Source organism: Mastigoproctus giganteus, chromosome 1 (genome assembly GCF_048544385.1).
Source record: "Mastigoproctus giganteus isolate SK-2022 chromosome 1, ASM4854438v1, whole genome shotgun sequence".
NCBI lineage: Eukaryota > Metazoa > Arthropoda > Arachnida > Uropygi > Thelyphonidae > Mastigoproctus > Mastigoproctus giganteus.
Window position 1 is genome coordinate 53,850,402 of NC_143575.1, and position 23,353 is coordinate 53,873,754.

The 23,353-nt window shown below is 34.7% G+C and overlaps 1 protein-coding gene across 3 annotated transcripts in view; it reads right to left on the reverse strand.

Annotated features, from left to right (window-relative positions):
• LOC150090805 (telomerase protein component 1-like) overlaps positions 1–23,353 on the reverse strand; it is an 827,340-nt gene that overhangs the window by 46,794 nt on the left and 757,193 nt on the right. For all 3 annotated transcript variants that reach the window (XM_090372947.1, XM_090372938.1, XM_090372956.1), the window contains exons 47-49: positions 21,410–21,558; positions 5,480–5,620; positions 2,287–2,392 (exon numbers count right to left, since the gene is read on the reverse strand). In XM_090372947.1, the coding sequence (XP_090229073.1) occupies positions 2,287–2,392; positions 5,480–5,620; positions 21,410–21,558 (396 nt within the window). The remainder of the gene's footprint in view (positions 1–2,286; positions 2,393–5,479; positions 5,621–21,409; positions 21,559–23,353) is intronic.

Here is a 23,353-nt window from a genome sequence, read left to right on the forward strand (position 1 = left end):
AAGGTCATTTTTATAATGGAAATTGCACTACACTTTCATTGTTATCATATGTTCCGTTATAAGAATCAGTTTTGAATGCCTTTGTGATATTTTTCTAAAACACATTTATGGAGGTCACTACCATAAAACAAAAACAATTTGCACTTTTCGGTTTATTGGGCTTTTCTGTTAGCGCAATCAGTTATAAACGGGTAGTAAATGCGATCTTATTGCATTTGTGATAATAACTGGAATTCAGTGGGTTTTTACGTTACAGTATCATGGTGAAGTGAGTTCCCTTCACTGAAATCTTCAATCATATGAAAAACATAAATAAACTTTCAGAATCTTCTTTTCATTCCTATTTACTTATTACAATGGTGAAGGGTAAGGGACCAATGGAATGTGCAAGTACTGGCAGTGCAAGGAAATGAAACAAAGATGATTTAAGAAGTACGAAGCAGGAAAAAGTTTGTCACCTATTGCATGGAATTAGGTCTTGCAGCTTCAACAGCGAATACTATTTTAATTAAGGGACAGTGCACGCATAAAAAAAACATGTTAAAGGATCAACGCATTTAAGATCAACAGTGATCACAAAACAGCGTTCAGGTGCTATATCGAAGATGGAAAAGCTATTAATAATATGGATGGAAAAGCAGATTCAGAAGCAAGTGTCCCTGAGCCCAATGGCCATTCAAGAAAAGGCAAGAAGTATTTATGAAGATATTAAGGATAAGTACGGCGAACCTCAAGCCAAGTTTGTGGCAAGCAGCAGGTGGTTATTGAACACAAAAAGCTGAAATCTTAAAATAAGAACCAAATTTATAAATTATCTAACAGTTTAATAGTTTAAATTTGTTGAATATTACTTAATGTGCATTATAAATAATATTTTTAAGTAAAGTATTGTTGTTTCATGTTAATAAAATATGGGGGGGGGACTTCAATGGCTTTGCATAGAGACCCAAAAATTCTAGCTATGCCATTGCCCTTAACCTATTTATTTTCTAAGTTTTCCATGAGTTTATCTGGATATCGCAGAGGGTTAGAGTTAAATAAAGAAATGTACTTCCCCATGTCCTAAAGAGAAAGTTTTACCAATTCTTAGATATACATCAAATTCTGTAAAATTTAGCACTTCACAATCTGGAAATGTTAAGAAAGCAATCTGGCAGTCATATTATTGATAAAATTTGTCTTTAAGAAACCATACAAAAAAAGAGTATTTCTTTTCTTTTAATCTGTTTTTTGTAGTCAGCTGGTTTTAAATTGCATAGATAATGCAATAGTCAATTCTCACAGCAAAACAAATTTGCCTTTACAATGAGTATTCATTGTAAAGGCAAATTTCAAGGCATAAATTCAAGTTACGGGGGGAAATGTTTAGATTGGACTGCAGGAAGTTTTATTTTAGCCAGCGAGTTATAAATTACTGGAATAAGTTGCCTTCATGGGTGGTAGAGGCCGACAGTTTGGGGAAATTCAAAGGTCATCTGGATAGTACTTTCGGGTAAGGGAAGCGTACAGGATGATAGGTTTAATTTCCTTTTTATTTATTTTTTATTTTATTTATTTATTTATTTATTTTTAATAATTATTATTATTTAGTTATTTATTTATTTTTTGTTTTTATCATTGTTTTGTTCGATTTTTTTTTTTTTTTTGGCTGGTGCAGCATAAGCCATAGGCTTTCTTGCACCATGCGGCCGTTACTAATACTAATACTAATACTATTGCACTACTTTAAAACAGATGGCCTTTTCAAAAGTTAACTGCCCATTTGCTTAAAAGATGAGACTGCTATGACAGCTTGTTTCAGGACTAACTGGTCTCATTAGATAGCAGGTGATCTTTAATGGCAATACACAGACAAAACAGTTGGTAGAAGTTGTTCGATGAGAGCTGCCATGTGGTATATGAAATTAGTTTTCAAAGTTATAATATAGCTAAAAGTATCTGTTGTGAGTACTGCAATACCAGGGAAAGGTTATTCTGCTGTGAGAATTATGACTATTGTTTTATACAAGCAGTTTAAATCCTGCTACTTGCAAAAACAGATGAAAGGAAAGGATAATGCTTATACATGTCTACAGATTTAAATAAATTTTAGTTGTTTGTGATTATTATTTATTGAAATATGCACCTCTAAAATTACTCAACCACTCAATGTACTTCTCTAAACCCCAGAAAATTTTAAAATCTGGCACCTCTCAATTCCTGAGTGCGCCAGACTTTAAAGAGTTTACTGTAGTTTCTATTAATGTTTAAATTAAAAAGAAAACATGAAACTTTTAGAGAACAAACCAGAGAGGATGTAGAAATACTCAATTTCTTTATGTTCCCATTAGGACTAGCTGCAAACACTGAAAGAGATTCAGCAAGCTGTATGGCAAGAACCCAGTCATCAAATCTAAAATTAAAAGAAATTTCTTTCACACATTTCTGCGTACGCACAGAGAGAGAGAGAGATTCTAAATACAGAAAGCAATAAAATATCAATTTCAATTTGGCTGTATCAAAACATTTTGAGAATGAAAACTTTGGAACAATATTATTCTGAAAGGTAACATGTTTTAATTCTTAATTTCTCAAAGATAAAACTAACCCTTTGCAAAATCGAAGTCCCATCTCCACTTTATCACATATCTGCAATAAAATGTAGATCCAAATATAATTAGCTTTACTGTTAATTGATTGTTACTGAATTTTTCTTTCTTTTTCAGCAAGACAAAATTGACTTCATTATAATAAATCACAATGAGGTGAATTCAATGGTATTTATCTCCCCAGCATACAATTTAATTTCTGATATGTTCAGCTTAAATGGTTTGTTCCGAAACTTAAAGCATATGTTTTATATCTATCTTTAACATATTTTTTTCATTTTCTCATGATCATAATATTAAGTTACACACTGATGCTAACAGATTAAGGTGGCTAAACTGGTTGAATTTCTTCACATTCTAAACATAGATTTAGCAATCAGTTTTGTAATTAAACTGTTACTATACACATTTTAATTACTTACACAGCCAAAACTCTTAACAGCTGTTTTTGAAAATGTTTTCTTGGAATTCTCTGTAGGAAATTCCAGAAATATCTGTTAATTATCACACAATTATGAAAAATTCATGCTTAAGTTAAACCTGATTATATGCATCTTGAATGACATGTGTCATCTTCAGTTACTGATAGTATGCTCTCTTTACTGCCATATGGTTTCCTACAATTGGCAATGGTCTCTGGCTTTGTGAAATTGATGTTTGATTCCATCATCTGTAACCTAACTGTTAATGTATGCACTTCCCATTTTGTGCAGTGAGCACTGCACAAAATGTCTATTATAGTGTGCAGTTTTTCAATTTGCATTTGCTCACTAACAGGTCTAAAGGAAGTTAATTTTCAAAAATTAATTAAAAATGTTTTTAATATAGACAGATTTTTCACAGCTATGTTTGGAAAAGATTGGAAATATAGGTGGCATAAAAAAAAAAAAAAAAAAAAAGAACAATTTTAAATTATTTTTTGCAAATTTTTCAAATTTTTGCAAATAAACAGGAATTTAAAATTTTCCTGCAAATATTTGTGGGTTAAGTAGTTGCACAACATCTCACAGGTACACAGTAAACCTAAAAATTAAAAAAATGCATAAAAACTAGTTACCAAAAATAGTCAAAACTTAGTGCTCTTCCAAAATCTCTCTTAATATTTTAACATAAAAAAACCTTAACATATATTTTGTAAAAATATAAAATTTCAAAAAGAATTGGGAAGCTTTAGAATCGCAATTCTGTTTAAAATTTTACACATTGCAGTCATCATTTTTGACCACACGTACACTGCTTACACATTTCCATTCCCACACTTACTAAAGTTTGCTTTCTAATATAATACTGTTTTGTTTTATTATATAAAGAAACATATTGTAAAAACTGAAAAATGCTTCTATTGAACAGCTTGAAAAATAAAATAAAGAGGAAGAAACAATATTTCACCTGAATTTGACTGTTTTTATCACAAGCATCATTCCAAGAATCTGATTTAGAAAGCTAATTTAGATAATTGATTTAATTACCGATTGCACAAACAAATATAAAAAAAAAAATTAAAGGACATTTTAGTAGAAAGAGATGCCAGTTTTACCAATATTGAGGAAGCCAAATGTTTTTATTTGGGAAATTCAAGAGTTATGAAGATCTCGCATTTAATTCATCATGATTTATTTTCATCGGGTAACACAGATCCAGAAATTGAACATTGGACTATATTCTATCAAAGATTTATTTTTCTTCTTAGATGGTTGAGATTTTATGATCTACATGATCAAGAAGAAGAAAGAAAGAAATTTGCTACGTCAGCTATTTGATATAACTGGCGAAAACTGCTTGGCAATGTTCATTCCAAGGGAAAATGTTACTACTGATAACAATTAGTTGGTTTCATTAATGCTGTTCCTTCACGCAGTACATGCTAAATAAGTCTAATAAATTAAACATAATTTTTGTATGGGAGATATGTAAATATGACTGTTATCAATAAAATCATATTTTGATATTTATTTCTCCTTAATATATATATACATAATGTGTATACATAAAAATGTTATCATGTCTCAAGCACAGTGCAAAATTCCCGTCATGCATTGCATGGCAAGTATAAATGATAAGTACTCAACCCTTTGCAGTTCAGCATTATTTTCACTGTCTTCCCCATGCAGTCCAGTTCTAACAATAAAAAAAAACAAAAAAAAAAAAAAAAAATGACTAGTTGAAATGTTCAGAAAGTATTTACTTTTGGGTTTACATGAGCTGATATATAAAAATTTTAAAAGCTCTAATGAAATATTTCTTTCTGGAATAAAATATTCACAAAACTTTACATCCAGATAATCAAAAATATTTTTACTTTAGCACACCTACTTTGAATTCCTTTTGTGGGTAGGCAGAGATGTAACATCTGAAATATCTGCAGAAATCTTTTCCTGCTAAATACATTTTTTAAAAATTAAATTCTTTGTCCATTCTTTAGATTAATATTTCTTTATATAGTTTTTTTCATTTAGTCCCATGTTGATACTAACTCCAAAAAGCCCTTTAGTTCATTTAATGAAACTGAAACCCAGCCACACTACATGAAATAGTCAGACACTATCTTATTTGATAAAAACCCTATAATAATGGTGGTTTTTTTTAAATGTATTAGTATATGTCTGATTGGGACTTCATAATAGTGATTACACCAATGATAACATTATCCATGATCACACTAAGCAGCATACATTGTTTTCATAATGACTGCTCTATTATTATTATTTTTTAAATAAGAAAAGTGGATATATCTAAGGGGTAATATCTCACTCCGGCATGCACTTTTATCTATTCTGTAATAAAACAGCATAAAAAATCCTAATATCAGAAGGTCTGTATTTCAAATAAAAAAAAAAAAAATGATAGAAAATATTTAAATGTAGTTGTAAAAAAAAAATAATGAAACTTACACTGCAATTCTTTTAAGTTCATGTAATGAAGAATCCATCAGAATGATAACTCCTGATTTAAAACCCAGAGCTATAATATTTGTATTACTGATATAATCCATACACAATATTTCTGATGAATGGAACTGAACAGTGCTTTTTCTGAAAGCAAATGTATGGTAATTATATAAGTTATTTGAAGTTATCTATTCATTTTATAAATTTTCATGCAGTCAAAGTATAAACTAATGAAGAATTATAATAAAAAGATCTAATATAATATAAATCAGGAAAGAATGAACATTCATTGCCTAAGTAAATGTTGAATGTTAATTCACCATTTGCCTAGGCATTTCAGACTGGTTTAGCTGCCTGAGGACATCAGAGTGCTTTGTTTATGGTCTTAGTTCAGAAACAATCAGGAAGGTTTTTAATTTGATTATCATAATCTGATGATAATCAAATTGCAAAACAATTAAGATTTACATTTTACATTGTATAATTATTTAGTATGAATCAGAGCTGTAATGCTCAATAATTTGGACTTCGTAATGTTCCACAAAACGATTTATTTATTCAACAAGTTAATCAAGCGGTGAATAACATAAAAGAAATTACTTCCTAAATTGAATACACATGACAGTTTCAGCTTTAAGTGAACTTCGGGGCGCCTCTGTAGCCAGGTGGGCAGGAACAGCAGCACGTAGCATATGCTTCTTGATTAGACTGGGGTTCGAGCCTGTGCCCACCAAATACGGAGGATGTAGAAAGGTCAGGGAATGACCACCGCATATCCCCCCGGAGCAATATGGCCTTAGTTGCCAATGCTCCTAAAAACCAAATAACAAACAAACAAACGTGAACTTCGGAAAAAATAAAGAAATTATTATTCAGAGAGCAGATAAAGGAGATACAGCTGTAATGCTTGATACACCTGATTATATTAATAATCAGGTGTATCAAATTAAAAACCATCAGGAAAGTTTTTAATTTGATTATCATAATCTGATGATAATCAAATTACAAAACAGTTAAGATTTACATTTTACATTGTATAATTATTTAGTATGAATCAGAGCTGTAATTCTCAGTAATTTGGACTTTGTAATGTTCCACAAAACGATTTATTTATTCAACAAGTTAACCAAGCGGCGAATAACATAAAAGAAATGACTTCCTAAATTGAATACAAGACAGTTTCAGCTTTATGTGAACTTTGGGGTGCCTCGGTGGGCAGGAACAGCAGCGCGTAGCATACGCTTCTTGATTAGACTGGGGTTCGAGCCTGTGCCCACCAAATACGGAGGATGCGGAAAGGTCAGGGAATGACCCCTGCATATCTCCCCGGAGCAATATGGCCTTAGTTGCCAATGCTCCTAAAAGCCAAATAACAAACAAACGTGAACTTCGGAAAAAAAAAAGAAATTATTATTCAGAAAGCAGATAAAGGAGATACAGTTGTAATGCCGGATACACCTGATTATATTAATAAGTTAGATTCAGTTATATCAGATACCTCCACTTATCTTGAAGTAGACCCAGCACTATTTACCAATTTGGTCAATCAATACAATAAAATGCTAACCATGTATTGAAAAAATGACTACATTACGATGGCTCAGTTAAAAGAATTGAAGGCTAGAACATACATTATTCCTGCACTTTTCAGTCAGGTAAAATTACATAAGACAGGATTTCCTATTCGGCCCATTGTTTCCTACAGAAACTTGACATTTTCATCCTTAGCTACACATGTATATAGCATTATAAAACACTTTAGAAAGGGATACAATTTGGGATTAAGAACTACAATAGATTATTTAATAACCTTAAGGACTGTAGACTTGGTGATAATGATAATTTATTCTCATTAGATGTTACCTTGTTATATACGAATGTAAACGTTGAATACACATTAGATATTCTTTTGGATATGTTAAATAATAACTCTATGCCGATTAATTATACAAAGCTTCCTATTAAGGAAATTTTTCACTTAATTAAACTCTTACTTGAAGCCAACTGTATCACTTTTTGAGACAAAGTAAACAAATTTTTGGTTTGCCAATGGGATTGAGCCTGAGAAGCTTAATATCTATCTCTCAACAATTGAGTGCATACATTTGACACCTTTTCTGTCCTATCCATAGCCGAGTGGTTAGGAATGGGAGTGCAGTAGCACACACTCTTTGAGTAGACCGGGGTTCAAGCCCCTGACTGCTGAATACGGTCGATCTGCCAACCCGCAATGGACCAGCGTGGCAGATTATGGTCCATTTCCCTCAGCATGAATTGTTGAGGAGGCTTTCATCCTGTAGTGGGTTGATACTGGCTGCACTTTACCTTTTTTTTCCTACCCTGTATCACATAATATGGGAGGTATTTATATGAAGTTCTAGTTATTACTGATAGTAGCACTATCAAAGACATTTTACATTCGTTTAATAATATTCATTCTAGACTCAAATTTACATTGGAAAGGGAGAATACGGATACTAAGTCATTAAAATTTTTAAATTTCATGCTTACTCAGGACTTGAATAAAATCCAGTTTAACATCTATCGTAAACTTACAAACACTTGTTTGTTTGTTATTTAGGTGCATTAGCAACTAAGGTTGCTAATGCTCCGGTATCCCAGAGCAACATATTGCTCCGGGATATGCGGTGGTCATTCTCTGACCTGTCCGCATCCTCCATATTTGGTGGTGATGGGCTCGAACCCCGGTCCCGGTCTAATCAAGAAGCGTGTGCTACGCACTGCTGCTCCTTCCCACCTGGCTACAGACTTACAAACACCGGTATGCTTCTGCATTATAACAGCTTTCACCTGTTCACCTACAAAAGATCTATTATCTTTAATCAATTTTTCAATGCCTATAAATATTCAACGATGGAATCTGCTTTGGGCTCAGAAATACAAATATTAACCAGCAGATTCTTAAACAGGAGTTGCCCACTTGCTACAATAAATCAAATTAGGGTACAAGCTAAGGATAGGATCCAAAAAACTACAACCAATCAACAATAGTAATATCAAAAAAATACTATATTTCTGTCCCATATGTTGAACATGGGCACAAACAGCTTAACAGATTCTTTAAAAATACCGAATTTAAAATTGTGGCCAGGCTAATACCAAAATTACACACTATACTGAACAATCACTCAGTCCTTTCCTCATTCGCAACACAAATAAATGACCTGGTATACAACATTTCTTGCGGTGATTGCAATGCATCTTATCAAGGTTTTACGTGGTTTCCTCTGAATTTTCGTGTTAATTAACACGCGGCCTCAGTTCGTGCTTCACATTCAGCAGTATCAGAATTAGCCTTTCATGCCATTAACGAAAATCATACTTTTTTATTTATTTGTGGTCTTTTACGCGCATGTGCAAAGACAAATAATCCCTATTTAAGTTTCATGCTCACCCATATTCATTATTCCTGCACTTTTCAGTCAGGTAAAATTACATAAGACAGGATTTTATTCGGTAATTTTCATTCCTGTGATGATGATACATGGTTGAAAAGCATTGTCAGCTTCAGGAAGGAAAATCGTTTTGCAATTTTTTCGTTAAATTCTTTTAATTAATTTTTTATTTAATTTTTCATTGCATTACATTGATTTTTAATTTTTAATGTTAGATTTTCGATTTTTTAATTGTTTTTATTTGAATTTCGGGAGAGTATCATATGGAAGTGTTCTACATATCATATTGAGGTAAACATCTCTTATTCTTTTACAATTATTGTAAAAGAATAAGGTGGTGACGGGCTCGAATGTTAAGAATTAAGAATTAAGTTAAGAATTAAGAATTAAGTTAAGAATTACACTTAACATTGCAAAATATTCAAATATTTACTAATGGTCAAATGTGTGGTACATTTTTGTACATTACTGATAACAGAATTCAAACAGTTGATTTCACTAAAGAAGAGAAATATTTGGTCAAAAATAATGGAGTTTGCAGTCTGAATTATATACAAAAAGATTTTAAAAGAAATAGTTCTATGCCCATGTTTTTGAAACTTGGGCTAAACATCTAGAACATAAAAATTGATGAACACAATTTACAATACAATTTCATTTATTTGCTAGACATTACATTAAAAGCCTATGCCAGCATAAGATGTAATGTAATGCATGTCAAATAGTTATAATTATCATGATGCAAATTAGCATTAGTAGAGGCATATGATGCAAGAAAGCAAGCTTATTCAGCATCAGCCAAAAAAAAACACACACCACTCCCATTTCACCCCTCCGTTCATTCGAAATACCTGTCCAGTTGAGCTTTAAATTTGTTTAGGCTATCAATTTCAACAACAAGTGATGGAAGCCGGTTCCACCAACCAACCACCCGCTGGCCAAAGGCAAATTTCCGCACATCTATCCGACATCCGTCCTTCCTCAATTTGAACTTATGCCCTCTGAGGTGATTATTCTGAGCAAGATGAAGAATCCCATTGGCATTGAGCATGCTCAAACCATTCAAAGCCTTATACACCTCTATCAGATCACCTCGCCGGTGCCTAGTCTCCAGACTCTGTAATTTGCAAAACTTAAGCCTTTCTTCGTAAGAGCAACCCTTTGTTCCATTCACTAATCTTGTTGCCCTTCTCTGTACCCGTTCCAGCAGCTCTACATCCTTCTTGAAATGAGGCCTCCAGACCTGTATACAGTACTCAAGATGTGGCCTAACCATTGCCTTATACAAGGGAATAATCACCTCCTTATCCCTGCTAGAAAAATTCCTGTATATCATTGATAAGACACCATGAGCTACTTTTGCAGCTCGTCTGCACTGCTCAGAGAACTTCATATCTGCCTGCACAATTACCCCCAGGTCCTTTTCATTCTCCACCACTGTCAGTGTAGTACCGCAGAGTTGATACGTTGCTCTGGGGTTACTGTTTCCCATATGTAGTACTTTACATTTGTCAATGTTAAACTTCATTTGCCACCTCTCAGCCCATCTGTTCAACTTTTCCAGATCCTGTTGCGGCAGCATAGCGTCAGTAGTGTCCTTAACAACCCTGCCAACCTTTGTATCATCTGCAAACTTGGACATTAAACTTGATATCCCATCATCAATATCATTCATAAACACCGAAAACAACAACGGACCCAACACTGAACCCTGAGGAACTCCACTAATAACATTAGTGCACGTTGAGCAGTGTCCATTGATTACCACTCTGTCTTCTGCCACTCAACCATCCCCTTATCCATAACAGCAATTTGCCTCCAATGCCACACTGCTCCAATTTGTGCAGCAGTCTTCCATGTGCAACAGTATCAAAAGCCTTTCTAAGATCCAAATATATAATATCAAAGTTATTCCCTGCATCCAGTTCTTTTGTGACTACATCATAGTATCCAATCAAATTGGTCAGGCAAGACCTGCCCTTAACAAAACCATGTTGCGTCTGAGCTATAACTGAATTCTTGTCTAGATGATCCTGCAGTGCTTCTTTAACCAGTGCCTCCATTAATTTACCTGGAACAGAAGTTAAACTAACAGGTCTATAATTACTTGTGTCAGCCTTTGATCCTCCTTTGTGAATTGGGGTTACATTTGCACATCTCCAGTCTATGGGTACCTCCCCTGAGTCCAAAGAAGCTCTCATAATTATGGCTAGGGGTTTGCTTACTTCCTTTGCTGCCTCCTTTAATATAACTGGATAGATCCCATCCACCCCAGGTGCCTTTTTTATGTTTATCCTCAACAATCTCTCCTCCACTTTCCTCTCAGTTATTAAAAAATCATCCAGCTCACTGCCAATGTTTACTTTACCTACATCATTCTCCTTCCTGAATAACTCCTCATGCGTGAATGTAGATGCAAAATACTCATTTAGATTGTTAGCCACCTGAGCAGGATCCTCAACTGTTGAACCATCAATATCCAGTGGACCAATCTGATTCATCCCTTTCCTTCTTGAGTTTAAATATGTAAAGAACTCTTTTCTGTTTTTCTTTGCATCCTTTGCCAAGGATTTTTCGTAGTCTGCCTTTGCCTGCCTAATCTCCTTTGTGACTTGGTTACAGACCAACTTATATCTATCAAAATTGTGCTCACTAATATTTTAATCTCCAAAGAAATAACCTACAAGGATAACTTGTTTTAAATCATGATTAGCTCATGGGGTCTTGTCAATGATATACAGGAATTTTGCTAGCAGGGATAAGGAGGTGATTTCTATAAGGCAGGATGTGTATATTGCCTTTGTATAAAGCAATAGTCAGGCCACACCTTGAGTACTGCATACAGGTCTGGAGGCCTCATTATAGGAAGGATGTAGAGCTGCTGGAACGAGTACAGAGAAGGGCAGTGAGAATAGTGAGGGGGAAAAAAGGGTTGCTCTTACCAAGAAAGGTTAAGTTCTGCAGATTGTAGCATCTGGAGACTAGGCAACTGCGAGGTGATCTGATTGAGGTGTATAAGGCCTTGATGCTCAATGCTGATGGGATTCTTCCTCTTATTCAGATTATGCACTTGAGTGGGCATAAATTCAAATTAAGGAAGGTCAGTCAGTAGAATAGATGTGCAGAATGTCTTTAGCCTGCGGGTGGTTGATTGCTGGAGCAAACTTCCATTTGTTGTTGTGGAAGTTAGCTTAAATTAATTCAAGGAAGAACTAGACAAACTTTTGGTGCAAATTCAATTTGGAGCAAATGGATGGGTGTAATGAGAAGTTTTTTTTTTTTGCTAATGCTGTCTAAGCTTGCTTCCTTGCACCATATGCCTGTACTAATGCTATTGCTAATGCTAATTTACCCATAGAGCACCAACAGAAAATGTTTACAGTTTAATGTGCATAATAAAATGTCAGAATCTAAACTTTTAAAAGAAAAAGTAGAAATAATTGAATTAAAAAGTTAAAGTTCTTAATGTAGATTTTTTTTTTATTATTATTATTAGCCATATGGTGCAAGGAAGCCGAGGCTTTTGCTGCACCAGCCCAAAAAAAAAAAAAAAAAAAATTTTTGAGTTACCCCTGAGTGAGAGAGAGAGAGAGAGAGAGAGAGAGAGAGAGAGAGAGAGAGAGAGAGAGAGAGAGAGAGAGAGAGTCAGAAATAGAAGGGAATCACCAAGAAAGAGAAGAATGATGATATCCAGCTCAGGACCCTAGGTGTGCCAATACCATACTCACCAGATGTGAGCCTCTGGGGGTATTTTACCATAATACACTCCTATGAAAGTTTCAAAAGGTGATTGTAAAGGAGGGGGTTTGACTTATATAAAAAATATACGATTAAAGACAAATTTTTAAAGCAAAAAAAAAAAAGAAGAGGAAGTTGACTTAAATGCCAGAATACATGGTAATTAATTTCAGGAAGTTATATGAATCATGGGCTATTTCATTCTGCCATTTCTGAAACATAGCTTAAGAGGTTAAAATAAGATACTTTTGTCTTAAGGCTGCTTTGTAGTTGACAAATTTTGCAATCAGCTGTCATATAGGATATACAGTGTCAGCTGGCTTTTTCAAAGTTTCTACATTTTCATTTCTACTTGTAGTCAAGTATATGCAAAAATTGCCTATGTATCCTATCTCTGACCTCTAAAAGGGCTTAAGTTTTAGAAACAAATGTTTTCCAAAAATTATTTTGTTCATTACATTGCAGTATTTTGAATAAAATATTAAGGTGCATGTGCACCTGATTGTTTTTTAAAAAAATTATGTAATTATGAAAAAGGAAAAACTATATGTAGAAATATGATTTGATTTTGATAATTGGTCAAATATACAGACTTTTAATGACTGAAGGAAACTCAAATGGATTTTTAACAGAAAAAAAAGACAGATAAATAATAATAAAATTTATATATAAATAAATTATTATTATAAATTACAGTAAACCCATGATTTTATGGACCTTGATTTATCTGACTTGGGACTTAATGGATGAAAAAATTTGATTGACACCATGTGTATTTCGAATGTGCTCATAAGAAAGGGAAAACCAAGAACTCATGAGCCATGGCAGCCAACATCCCAGCCTTTTTATGGAATCTGACACTGGAGATTCACTTGTAGATAGCTCTGACTGAATACATTTTTTCAGGCACCACTATATAGTCACAATAAATTATCATCTACTGTGTACTATGTATCAACAAATAAAGTCAAGGTAATCAAAGTAAATAAAAGCTTATTTATTTTAACATTATTTCAGTTTCTACTGCATACATATAAAGTAACTGTTTAAATATCCAAAAGTGTGGTACAAATAGTTATGGGAAAAAAACTTTTGATTTAACAGGTATTCGGCAATAGCAGATACTCCCCCCCCACCTCTTCCCCATTAGTCAAGGGTAAAATTGAGGACATGTATGTGTATATATATATATTTATTTAACATCTATAATTTACTGTATACAGGGTGTCTCAAAAATATTGGTACAAACATTTAGGGGAGGTAGGTGACATCTAAAGGAATGTGAATCACATACGAACCCATAACCGGAAACGTCACGGGGAAAGTAGTAGGAGGCACAAGAAGCAGAAATGACACAAGACAGTAATTAGTGGCAAACATTTATTTGATATAATATTAACAATGGAGTACGAGATGGATGCATTTCATGATGTTACAACAGATGCTCGAAGGTTCCACCATGAGATGCGATGCATGCGTGACACCGATGCAGCATGGATTGGCGGACATGGTCGAACACACCTGGAGTTTCTTTGACAGTAGCAGCAGTGCAGACGAGTCTTGCCACGAGATCCATTTCTGTCTCCACAGGTGATTCATACACGATAGATTTGAGGTCCCCCACAAAAAGAAATCAAGGCTTGATAAATCAGGTGAGTGTGGGGCCAGGCAATGGGTCCACCACGGCCAATCCATCGACACCCAAAACGCCTGTTCAAATGGTCATGAACACACCTTCCATAATGGGCAGGCGCCCCGTCATGTTGAAACCAAATGTTGCATCTCACATTTGCTGGAACATCGTAAAGTAACCCTGGTAGAACTTGTTCAAGAAAGATCCGATATTTAGCGGAGTTCATGCGGGATGGTAACAGGTATGGACCGACTAAGCAGTCACCGACCATACCTGCCCACACATTTATTGCGAAGCGATGTTGTGCCGCATGGGGATGCACACCGTAAGGATTGTCGTGAGCCCACACATGAGCATTGTGCTGATTGAATAAGCCTTCCCGAGTGAAATAAGCTTCATCCGTGAACAAAACATAGGCTGGAAAATTAAGTCGTGAACACTTTCTTGGAGAAACCACTTCGCAAAAGCCACACGTGCAGGATGATCTTGGGGGAGCAGTGACTGAACCCTTTGGAGATGAAAGGGGTGTAAGGAATCATTGTGCCAGACATGCTGTACACTGCAATGAGACACTCCTAAGGCAGAGGCAACGGGACGAGTGCTGGTAGTAGGATTATTCTGGACGGCATTCAACGCACTTTCTTCCATGGCAGGAGTTCGCGTCAAACGTGGTCTGCCCGTACTACTCCTGTTATCTCTAAATGACCCATAATTGCACGAATTTTTATGCACACGCGCAAACAAACGGTGGTCCGGTACATGTCTGTCTGGGAGCGTTCTCCATAAATTCGTTGAGCAGCTCGTCCATTGCCCTCTGTTAATCTATACACTAGGTGCATGTCTGCCAGCTCACAGTTTGTATATCGATGCATGCTCTGCGTGCGGCGACTACTGCTTGAATGAGTAAACCAGAAATTTTCCCTCTCGCGAACAGATGAACAGTGCCGTGTACCGACTTACGGTGATGTTTCCGGTTATGGGTTCCTACGTGATTCACATTCCTTTAGATGTTACGTACCTCCCCTAAACATTTGTACCAATATTTTTGAGACACCCTGTATATACAATAGCAGCTACATTAATTGCATGACTATTCATATATTTATTCATATATTGCCCTTTGTATATTTATCATTGATAAATATACAAAACAACAGTGGACCCAACACCGAACCCTGTGGGACTCCACTAATAACATTAGCTCACGAAGAGCAGCACCCATTGATTACCACCCTCTGTCTTTTCCCACTTAACCATCCTTTTATCCATTGTAGCAACTTACCCTTAATACCATTCTGCTCCAATTTGTATAATAGTCTTCCATGCGCAACAGTGTCAAAAGCTTTCCTGGAATCCAAATATATGATATCAAAATTATTTTTTGCATCCAGTTCCTTTGTAACCACATCATAATATCCTATTAAATTTGTCAGACAAGACTTTCCCTTAACAAACCCATGATGTGTCTGAATTATTGCTGCAGTCTTGTCTAGATGATCCTGCAATGCATCTTTAACCAGTGACTCCATTATTTTACCTGGAACAGAAGTTAAACTAACTGGTCTGTAATTACTCGTGTCACCCTTTGATCCCCCTTTGTGAATTTGGGATACATTTACACATCTCCAGTCCTTGGGAACCTCCCCTGAGTCCAAGGATGCTCTCATAATTATGGCTAAGGGTTTGCTTAGTTGCTTCGCCACCTCCTTTAATATAACTGGATAGATCCCATCCACTCCAGGTGCTTTTCTTATGTTTAACTTCAACAATTTCTCCTCCACTTTGCTCTCAGTTATTACAAAATCATTAAGTATCCTCCTACAATTTGATAACCTTCTGCCATTTTCAAACCTTAATAACTCCTCATGTGTGAATGTAGATACAAAATACTCATTCAGTTTGTTTGCTATCTGAGCAGGATCATCAAAAGTCGAACCATCGATGTCAAGTGGACCAATCAGATTCATCCCCTTCCTTTTAGAGTTTATATAAGTAAAGATATCCGTGCTGTTTTTCGTAGCATCTTTTGCTAAGGATTTCTCGTAATCTGCCTTCGCCTGCCTAACCTCTTTTGTGACCTGATTACAGACTAGCTTATATCTGCCATAGGCTTCTGAGTTGCTTGATAATTTATATGCATCCCATGCATTTTTCTTCTATGTTACGAGTGTCATTAGTTTAGATAACCATTTAGGCCTAAACCTTGAACAATATTTCTTAATAGGTATGAAACTTTTAGTAGCATCCACGATTAATTCCTTGAATGCTTCCCACTTAGAATTTACTGTTGGTAACATTGTCAGTTGATCCCACTGTACAGAATTTAAAAACTTTCTGAGACCACTGTACTCACCTTTACGGAAGCAAAAACCCTTTCCTTTACCCCTGATGGTAATTAAACCTTTAAGTAAATTCCACATCAGTACACTGTGATCACTGCCACCTAGTGGTTCCTTTATCTGCAAATTCTTAATACACGAATGATCACTGCTGATAACCAGATCAAGAGTATTACTCTCTCTGGTTGCCTCTCGAACATGTTGCTGCAGAAAACAATCATCCAATAAATCCACAAAAGTCTGACTAGTGTGTGAGTGACCAACCCACAAGTTCCAGTCAATATCTGGGAAGTTAAAATCCCCCATTATAAGACATTCTGATTTACTAGCCCACTCTATTTCTCTGTACAATTGTTAATTGTACTCATTCGAGTCATTAGGCCTATAACACACTCCTACTCTTATTTTTGCTTTCGCAATGCTTATGTCACACCAAACTGACTCAACAGTGCACTGTTCATCTATATCGACTGGGTGCACTTTTGATTTTATGTTTTTCTTAATTAACAGCATAACACCTCCTCCCTTTCTATCCTGTCTATCCTTTCTGTACACATTATACTCCCCAAATTCCAGTTCTGCATTCCTTATATCTGTGTGACACCACGTCTCTGCTATCCCAACAATATCCGCCTTTGATGTCTTGACCAACACTTCAAATTCATCAAATTTATTTATTATACTTCTAGCATTGGTATACATTCAAGCATACATGCTCCTATTCCTATTCTTAGTTACCCTAACACTTCCCATATACCCACCTATTTCACAATGACTGCCATCCGTCCCTGAAACCCCCAATGCCCCAGGTCGCTACTTATTCTAATAGAAGTTGTGCAAGAATCACCTTCACCTCTGCCTGCGACTATTGCTAAACTATTAGTCCTTGTATCCCCCCAAGCTATCAGTTTTCCGACCCACCTAACACTGCCTCGATAACATCAGGAAATATTCTTGCACCATTTCTATTTAAGTGTATCCCATCCCTGTAGAGGCAGTCTCTCCTGTTAACAAGTACAGACCAGGCTGAAAAAAATTCTATCTCTTGAGCCTTGCACAATCTTTCCAGAGCCGAATTGATCGACAAGGCTCTTATCATATACTCCCTTCTATCATTTCTGGGCAGAATTGCAGACACTTTCAAATTCAAAGGTCTGTAAATACTTCTAAAATGATGGATTGCAGATTATTTCTACAGTTTAGGTGAGTTTCATCATATAAACTTTAAGAAATGCTGCTCTACATATTTATATATACACTGTCTACTCAAAGTATTCAAAACTGATAAAACAGAAAATAGTGGAATGGCTGACTACGGACTTTAACCAGTGGATAACCAGTGGTATTTCCAAGACCACAATTCGATGAACTCTCCTCCATATGGGCTTCTAGAGTACTTGCCTGTTCAAGACACCCATGCTTATAACCACCCAACAATGCCTAAAGTTTGCATCTGAATGGCATCATTTCTAGTGATTGTTCATAAGTAAACAAAAAAACCCATTGATAAGTGAGAAAAAAGTTGCCTTTTCCAGTGAATCACGTTTCCTGGTATGTTATGCAAATGGTAGATGGAGAGTACAGTGAGAAACTACAGATAGGAATCACTCTGATGTCCTGGTCCAACAGAAACTGGCAGGTGGCAGCAGTGATTCAGTATGGAGGGTGTTTTCCTGCAAATATCATGGAGCCCTCATACCCCTAGTTTGCACTCTGAATGCTAGAAACTACCTATCCATTGTGGCTGATCAGGTACATTCCTTCATGATGATTTCCTTCCATAATTTTACACTGCCTTGAAACAACCTTCCTATATATATATATATATATATATATATATATACACACACACATATATATATATATACACACACACACACACTCATACTACAAAGCACTGACAGAAAATTCCATACATATGTTTGAATTCCCAAGAAGGTCAATAAAAGAAACTGCATTAGATTTAAATGTTTGTCACATCAAGTCCACAAGTATACAATTTGAATGGAATGTGTTTATGCATATTGTTCAGGGCACACATTTGAAATATAGAAAAACTGCACATATATGGTGAATTTGCTGAAGACTATTTAAAGGTCATAACTTCTTTCTCTTCATGACCAAATACATGCAGAATTGATATGGTTTTTGATAGGTATGACAATATAGCATTAAAAAGTTTTTAGAATAAAAACTGTAGTCAAAGGGGGATGAAATCTACCAAAAATTATAATTACAAGTCTAGATAGAAATGTTCCAAGAGACTTAAGATTTTTCAGTCAGAAACAACAAAAAAGTCTGATTAACCTTCTCTGTGAGCTTGTAAATAAAAATACAAATTTAAGTGGGAATCAAGAACTAATCTTTTCTGGTTTATTGAATTAAAAAAGTAAATGCTTTATATTATGAGATCATTCTTTTCAGACATTTTTAGCTGACAGGATATAGGTCATGATATGTCTTTACATGATATGTCTCCCAATTCTGAAATAATATATACTGTGGACATTGATGTTTTTGTTCTGTCCATTTATGACTGACCTGAATTGCAAGCTGCTGACTGTTTAAGGCTCTGGATGAGGATTTCAACAAATAAAAAGAAAAGAAGTATAGGATATGATTTAGCTGCATATTTGTTAGGGTATGAAGTATGTAGCAACTGGAATTATACACATACACAGATTGCAATACAATCGGTAAAATAGGGATTAAGAAGCTGCATTGATGCATAGGCTGCTCATTTCCTTTGGGGAATGGCACAGAACTTGAAAAAGTGAGCCGAATGCCTGAATTCTCCAGAAAACTGATATCTTAAAATTACTGAAGGAAAGTGCACCATTGCTGATGAAGCACAATATTAAGCATTTCAAGATCTCTAAGAATTCATACATATTTTAACATTTCAATATTTTCATTAAATAATAAAAATACTGAAATGTTCTACATTATCATGCACTTTTAAATTCAGCTGAAACTTGTTTGTTTGTTTGTTTGGTTGGTTTTTAGAAGCATTAGCAACTAAGGCCATATTGCTCCAGGGATATAAGGTGGTCATTCCCTGACCTTTCCGCATCCTCCATATTTGGTGATCATGGGCTTGAACCCCGGTCTGATCAAGAAGCGTGTGCTACGCACTGCTGCTCCTGCCCACCTGGCTACCGCAATGATAATAATTGGGGAGAGCACTAATGTTGTTTTTTCACTAACTGTTAGTATCCTATACAAAACACCAATGCGTGTTATGTGGGTTTTGTATACAATTCACCAAATTTGCTTATTTCTTTGGCTTAACAATGTGTACAATATATATTTTGTTGAAATTATGTCCTTGTGGATTTAGTATCAACAAAAGTTCATTTAAGTCTAAATACTGTCATAACTACTCTTTATAACTTTTTTTTGCAGTGTCTGATGATGATGTATACTTCTGAGTACTGGCCATGTACTCATGTACTTACCCCACATGGCCATGTACCCCTGGCCATGTGGGGTAAGCTTCCATATGCTTCTGGTGTACTGCTGATGGTGTCTGTACCAATTCTTGTATTTTATGATAACTCACCAGCAGTCAACTTTGGATGGTGTAGGCTGTCAGAAATTTCACAAATTGACAAAAGAGCAATATGAGTGGTGCCAACCGGGCTAGCTGGGTGGGTAAAGTGCCTGCCTGGCAACCCAAAGGTCGCGGGTTTGATTCCCGCCTCGGGCTTGGATCAAAGTATTGCAAAATCTTGGGAGGTGCATTATGGCCACAGAAGCCTATGCTCCAACAACTACCAAAAAAAAAAAAAAAGTGAGTGGCATGTAGAGCTGAGCAAACAGCTCAGCTCTACATACCATGACAAGAAAAATTAATTCATGTAGACCTCACATCTTCCTTACATACCAGTAAGAGTCATTTGTTTATCTGGGAAGGTCCAATGTCTATGAAAATATGGGTGTCTAGATACTTTTTGAATGGTACTGTAATTTATATATTTCATTCTATCAGTGGGGGGAGACCATGCTCCACAAGCTGAATGGTTCTCATATTAATAAAATGACACTTAACAATTTAGGTTATTTCTTGTTAATTAGTATGCACAAGTGAATGGGGGACTACCACCCTTGCCAGCTGAATGCCTATAAGATTTGATACTGGAACCACACAGTATTAGAATGTAATTGGTAGATTTTCAATTAGAGAACAAGGCAGGTGTCATATTAACAACTATCATTCACTTCACTGAGCCAAGTATGATTATAAATATCAAATATAAAAGGCCATAACCCCCCAAAAAAAGAATTTGCATTATCTTTTGCTGAGTCAAATAAAAAAAAAATAAACAATTACTTTTAAAGAAGGGTAATATTGAATTACTTATAAATTTTCAGCTAATGGATAGTAAATATATAAAGCCATTGATGCTGGAATTGTTTCTTGTGGTGTAACAGCATTTGTCTAACGGTATTAAGTCCTATTTTGTCAAACTAAATTGTATTCAAGTATAATTTTATCAGTATCAGCATATAACTCGTCATTAATGACTATCAATGGCATCTACTAGTCACAGTGATAATCCTTATACCCCCCCCCCATAAAAGCTTGGTCATTCAATTTAATTGCTCTATGGAGCTTAATTAACATTTCATATTACTTGTATTATCTAAATACAAGTAATATGAACAGAAGATTAGCTTCGGTTCTAACTTATGAATATTAACAATTAAAGTATTAAAAAAACCAATTTATTTCTTCATTATACTTTTGAACTTAAATCCATCACTTAAAAATACTTTTTTCTTTTTAATATAAAAGCATGCTTACTCTAAAACATAATGAGAGTTTGCACAGAAAGGAACTGGGGAAACCAACTGAACATAACTAATAGTTTTTTCAGAGTACTCATTTATTGCACATAACAGCTGCTCATCTGACGAGATCCATATTAAAGAAGAAATACTTCCTGATGCAAACTGAAATATGAACAATAAAATTTCATCATATATAATTTAAAATAATAAAATAACAAAAATGTTTCAGCTTTGAAAAATTAGAATTCTTCCAAAGTGTAATTTAAAATATTAATTGAATGATAATAAAAATGGTAATATATACTGGTTCTCTAAAAGTTAACGAATCTTTTATTACATTATGACAAAACAAAGAGACATTTGTTTTGATGTACCTTAATAACCCCAGGGGCTCACATCTGGTAAGTCCGGGCTTGGCACACCCAGGGTCCTGAGCTGGATATCATCATTCTTCTCTTTCTTGGTAATTCCCTTCTACTTCTTTCTCTCTCTGGGTAATTCAGAATTTTTTTTTTTTTGGCTGGTGCAGCATAAACCTCAGGCTTCCTTGCACTATATGGCTAATAATAATAATAATAACATACAAAAGCTGGACAAATTTCATTCTGAAATTAGAGTTATACTAATGAGTTCACAAGCAACTGAATATGGAACTTCTTTGATAATTGATGGAAATGCTCAATGTCTGGGATATCTGTGAATAGCGATACAAGTGTGACAACTTCTCTTGATGAGAATGAGACTTAATTAGTGATGGAGTTATCAATTTCTTCTTGCTTAAGGGCTGATGCAAACTCAGTGGTTTCTGGGAGAGGATTAAGATTTATTTAAGAACAAACAACAGCATATTGGAATGGTTATATCTATTTCAAGTGTGAAATACCATTTCAAAAATTTCCATAAGCACTTGTGAGAAATTGAATCTTCATATTTCTACAAAAGTATAAACATACTATTTCTAAGTCGAATGCACTACTTTTGTAGGTGAACCAGTACATTTGCCTGTGGAATAGTTTGTCTTGCTAAATTTTAGAGCAATTCAGAAAAAAAAAAAAAAAAAAAGATGGTTTTTAACCAAATCAATTACTGTATAAAGCCAAAGTTCACTTTAGTTGACAAAACTGAACTTACTTTAAAGTTTATTAAATATTAGGACCACATATTTATTTTTTAAATTTGTTTAGTGTTTTTCTCCATTAACTCTTTTTAATATGCTCAAATAACTTTTACACAAGAACTAAATTATTCAATTTGCTGCAAAATTTTCTTTATTCTTTAAAACAGATATTTTAATTATTCTCTAATCTAGATTCTGTGTGAAATGTAAGTTGTTATTCTATACCATTATATTTAATTTTTCTTCTCAGATCAAACTTATTTCTATATACGCATGCAAATTATTGCACAAATATGCTGCAATGCTTTCACTTGCACTAAACAGTTACAAGTTCATTCTAAGAGTGAAAGAAAGCTTGGTTTAACAATATTTTTTAAATTATATTTATTGTTTTGCTTTACCATAATGCTTCACACAATTACAACTGCAAAAAAAGAAATAATTTATAATTTACAATGTCATAACTTGCATAGTGCAGCGGTTCCCAAACTGTGATGTGGCGCTCCAGTGAACTCACAGGGGCGCTGCGGGATATTTTAAATTTGAGAAAAACACAGCGATACTCGACACCTGTTGGACACTGCTCAAACTACTAGATCTAGGCAGTTCACAGTTTCAGCATTACTTGTTAAGTTTATTACTTGTTAATAAATAAATAAATAAAATAACTAAACTATCTTTCTGACTTAACTATCTGGTATATCACCTAAGTATTTAAATACTCTAAAATTATAGCAAGAATTAATAAAACATTAATCAGAATAAATAAAATGAATTACATAATTATAACTTCATTAGTTGAGCCAATTTTCAGGAAATTAACAAAGTTAATTTCCTGTT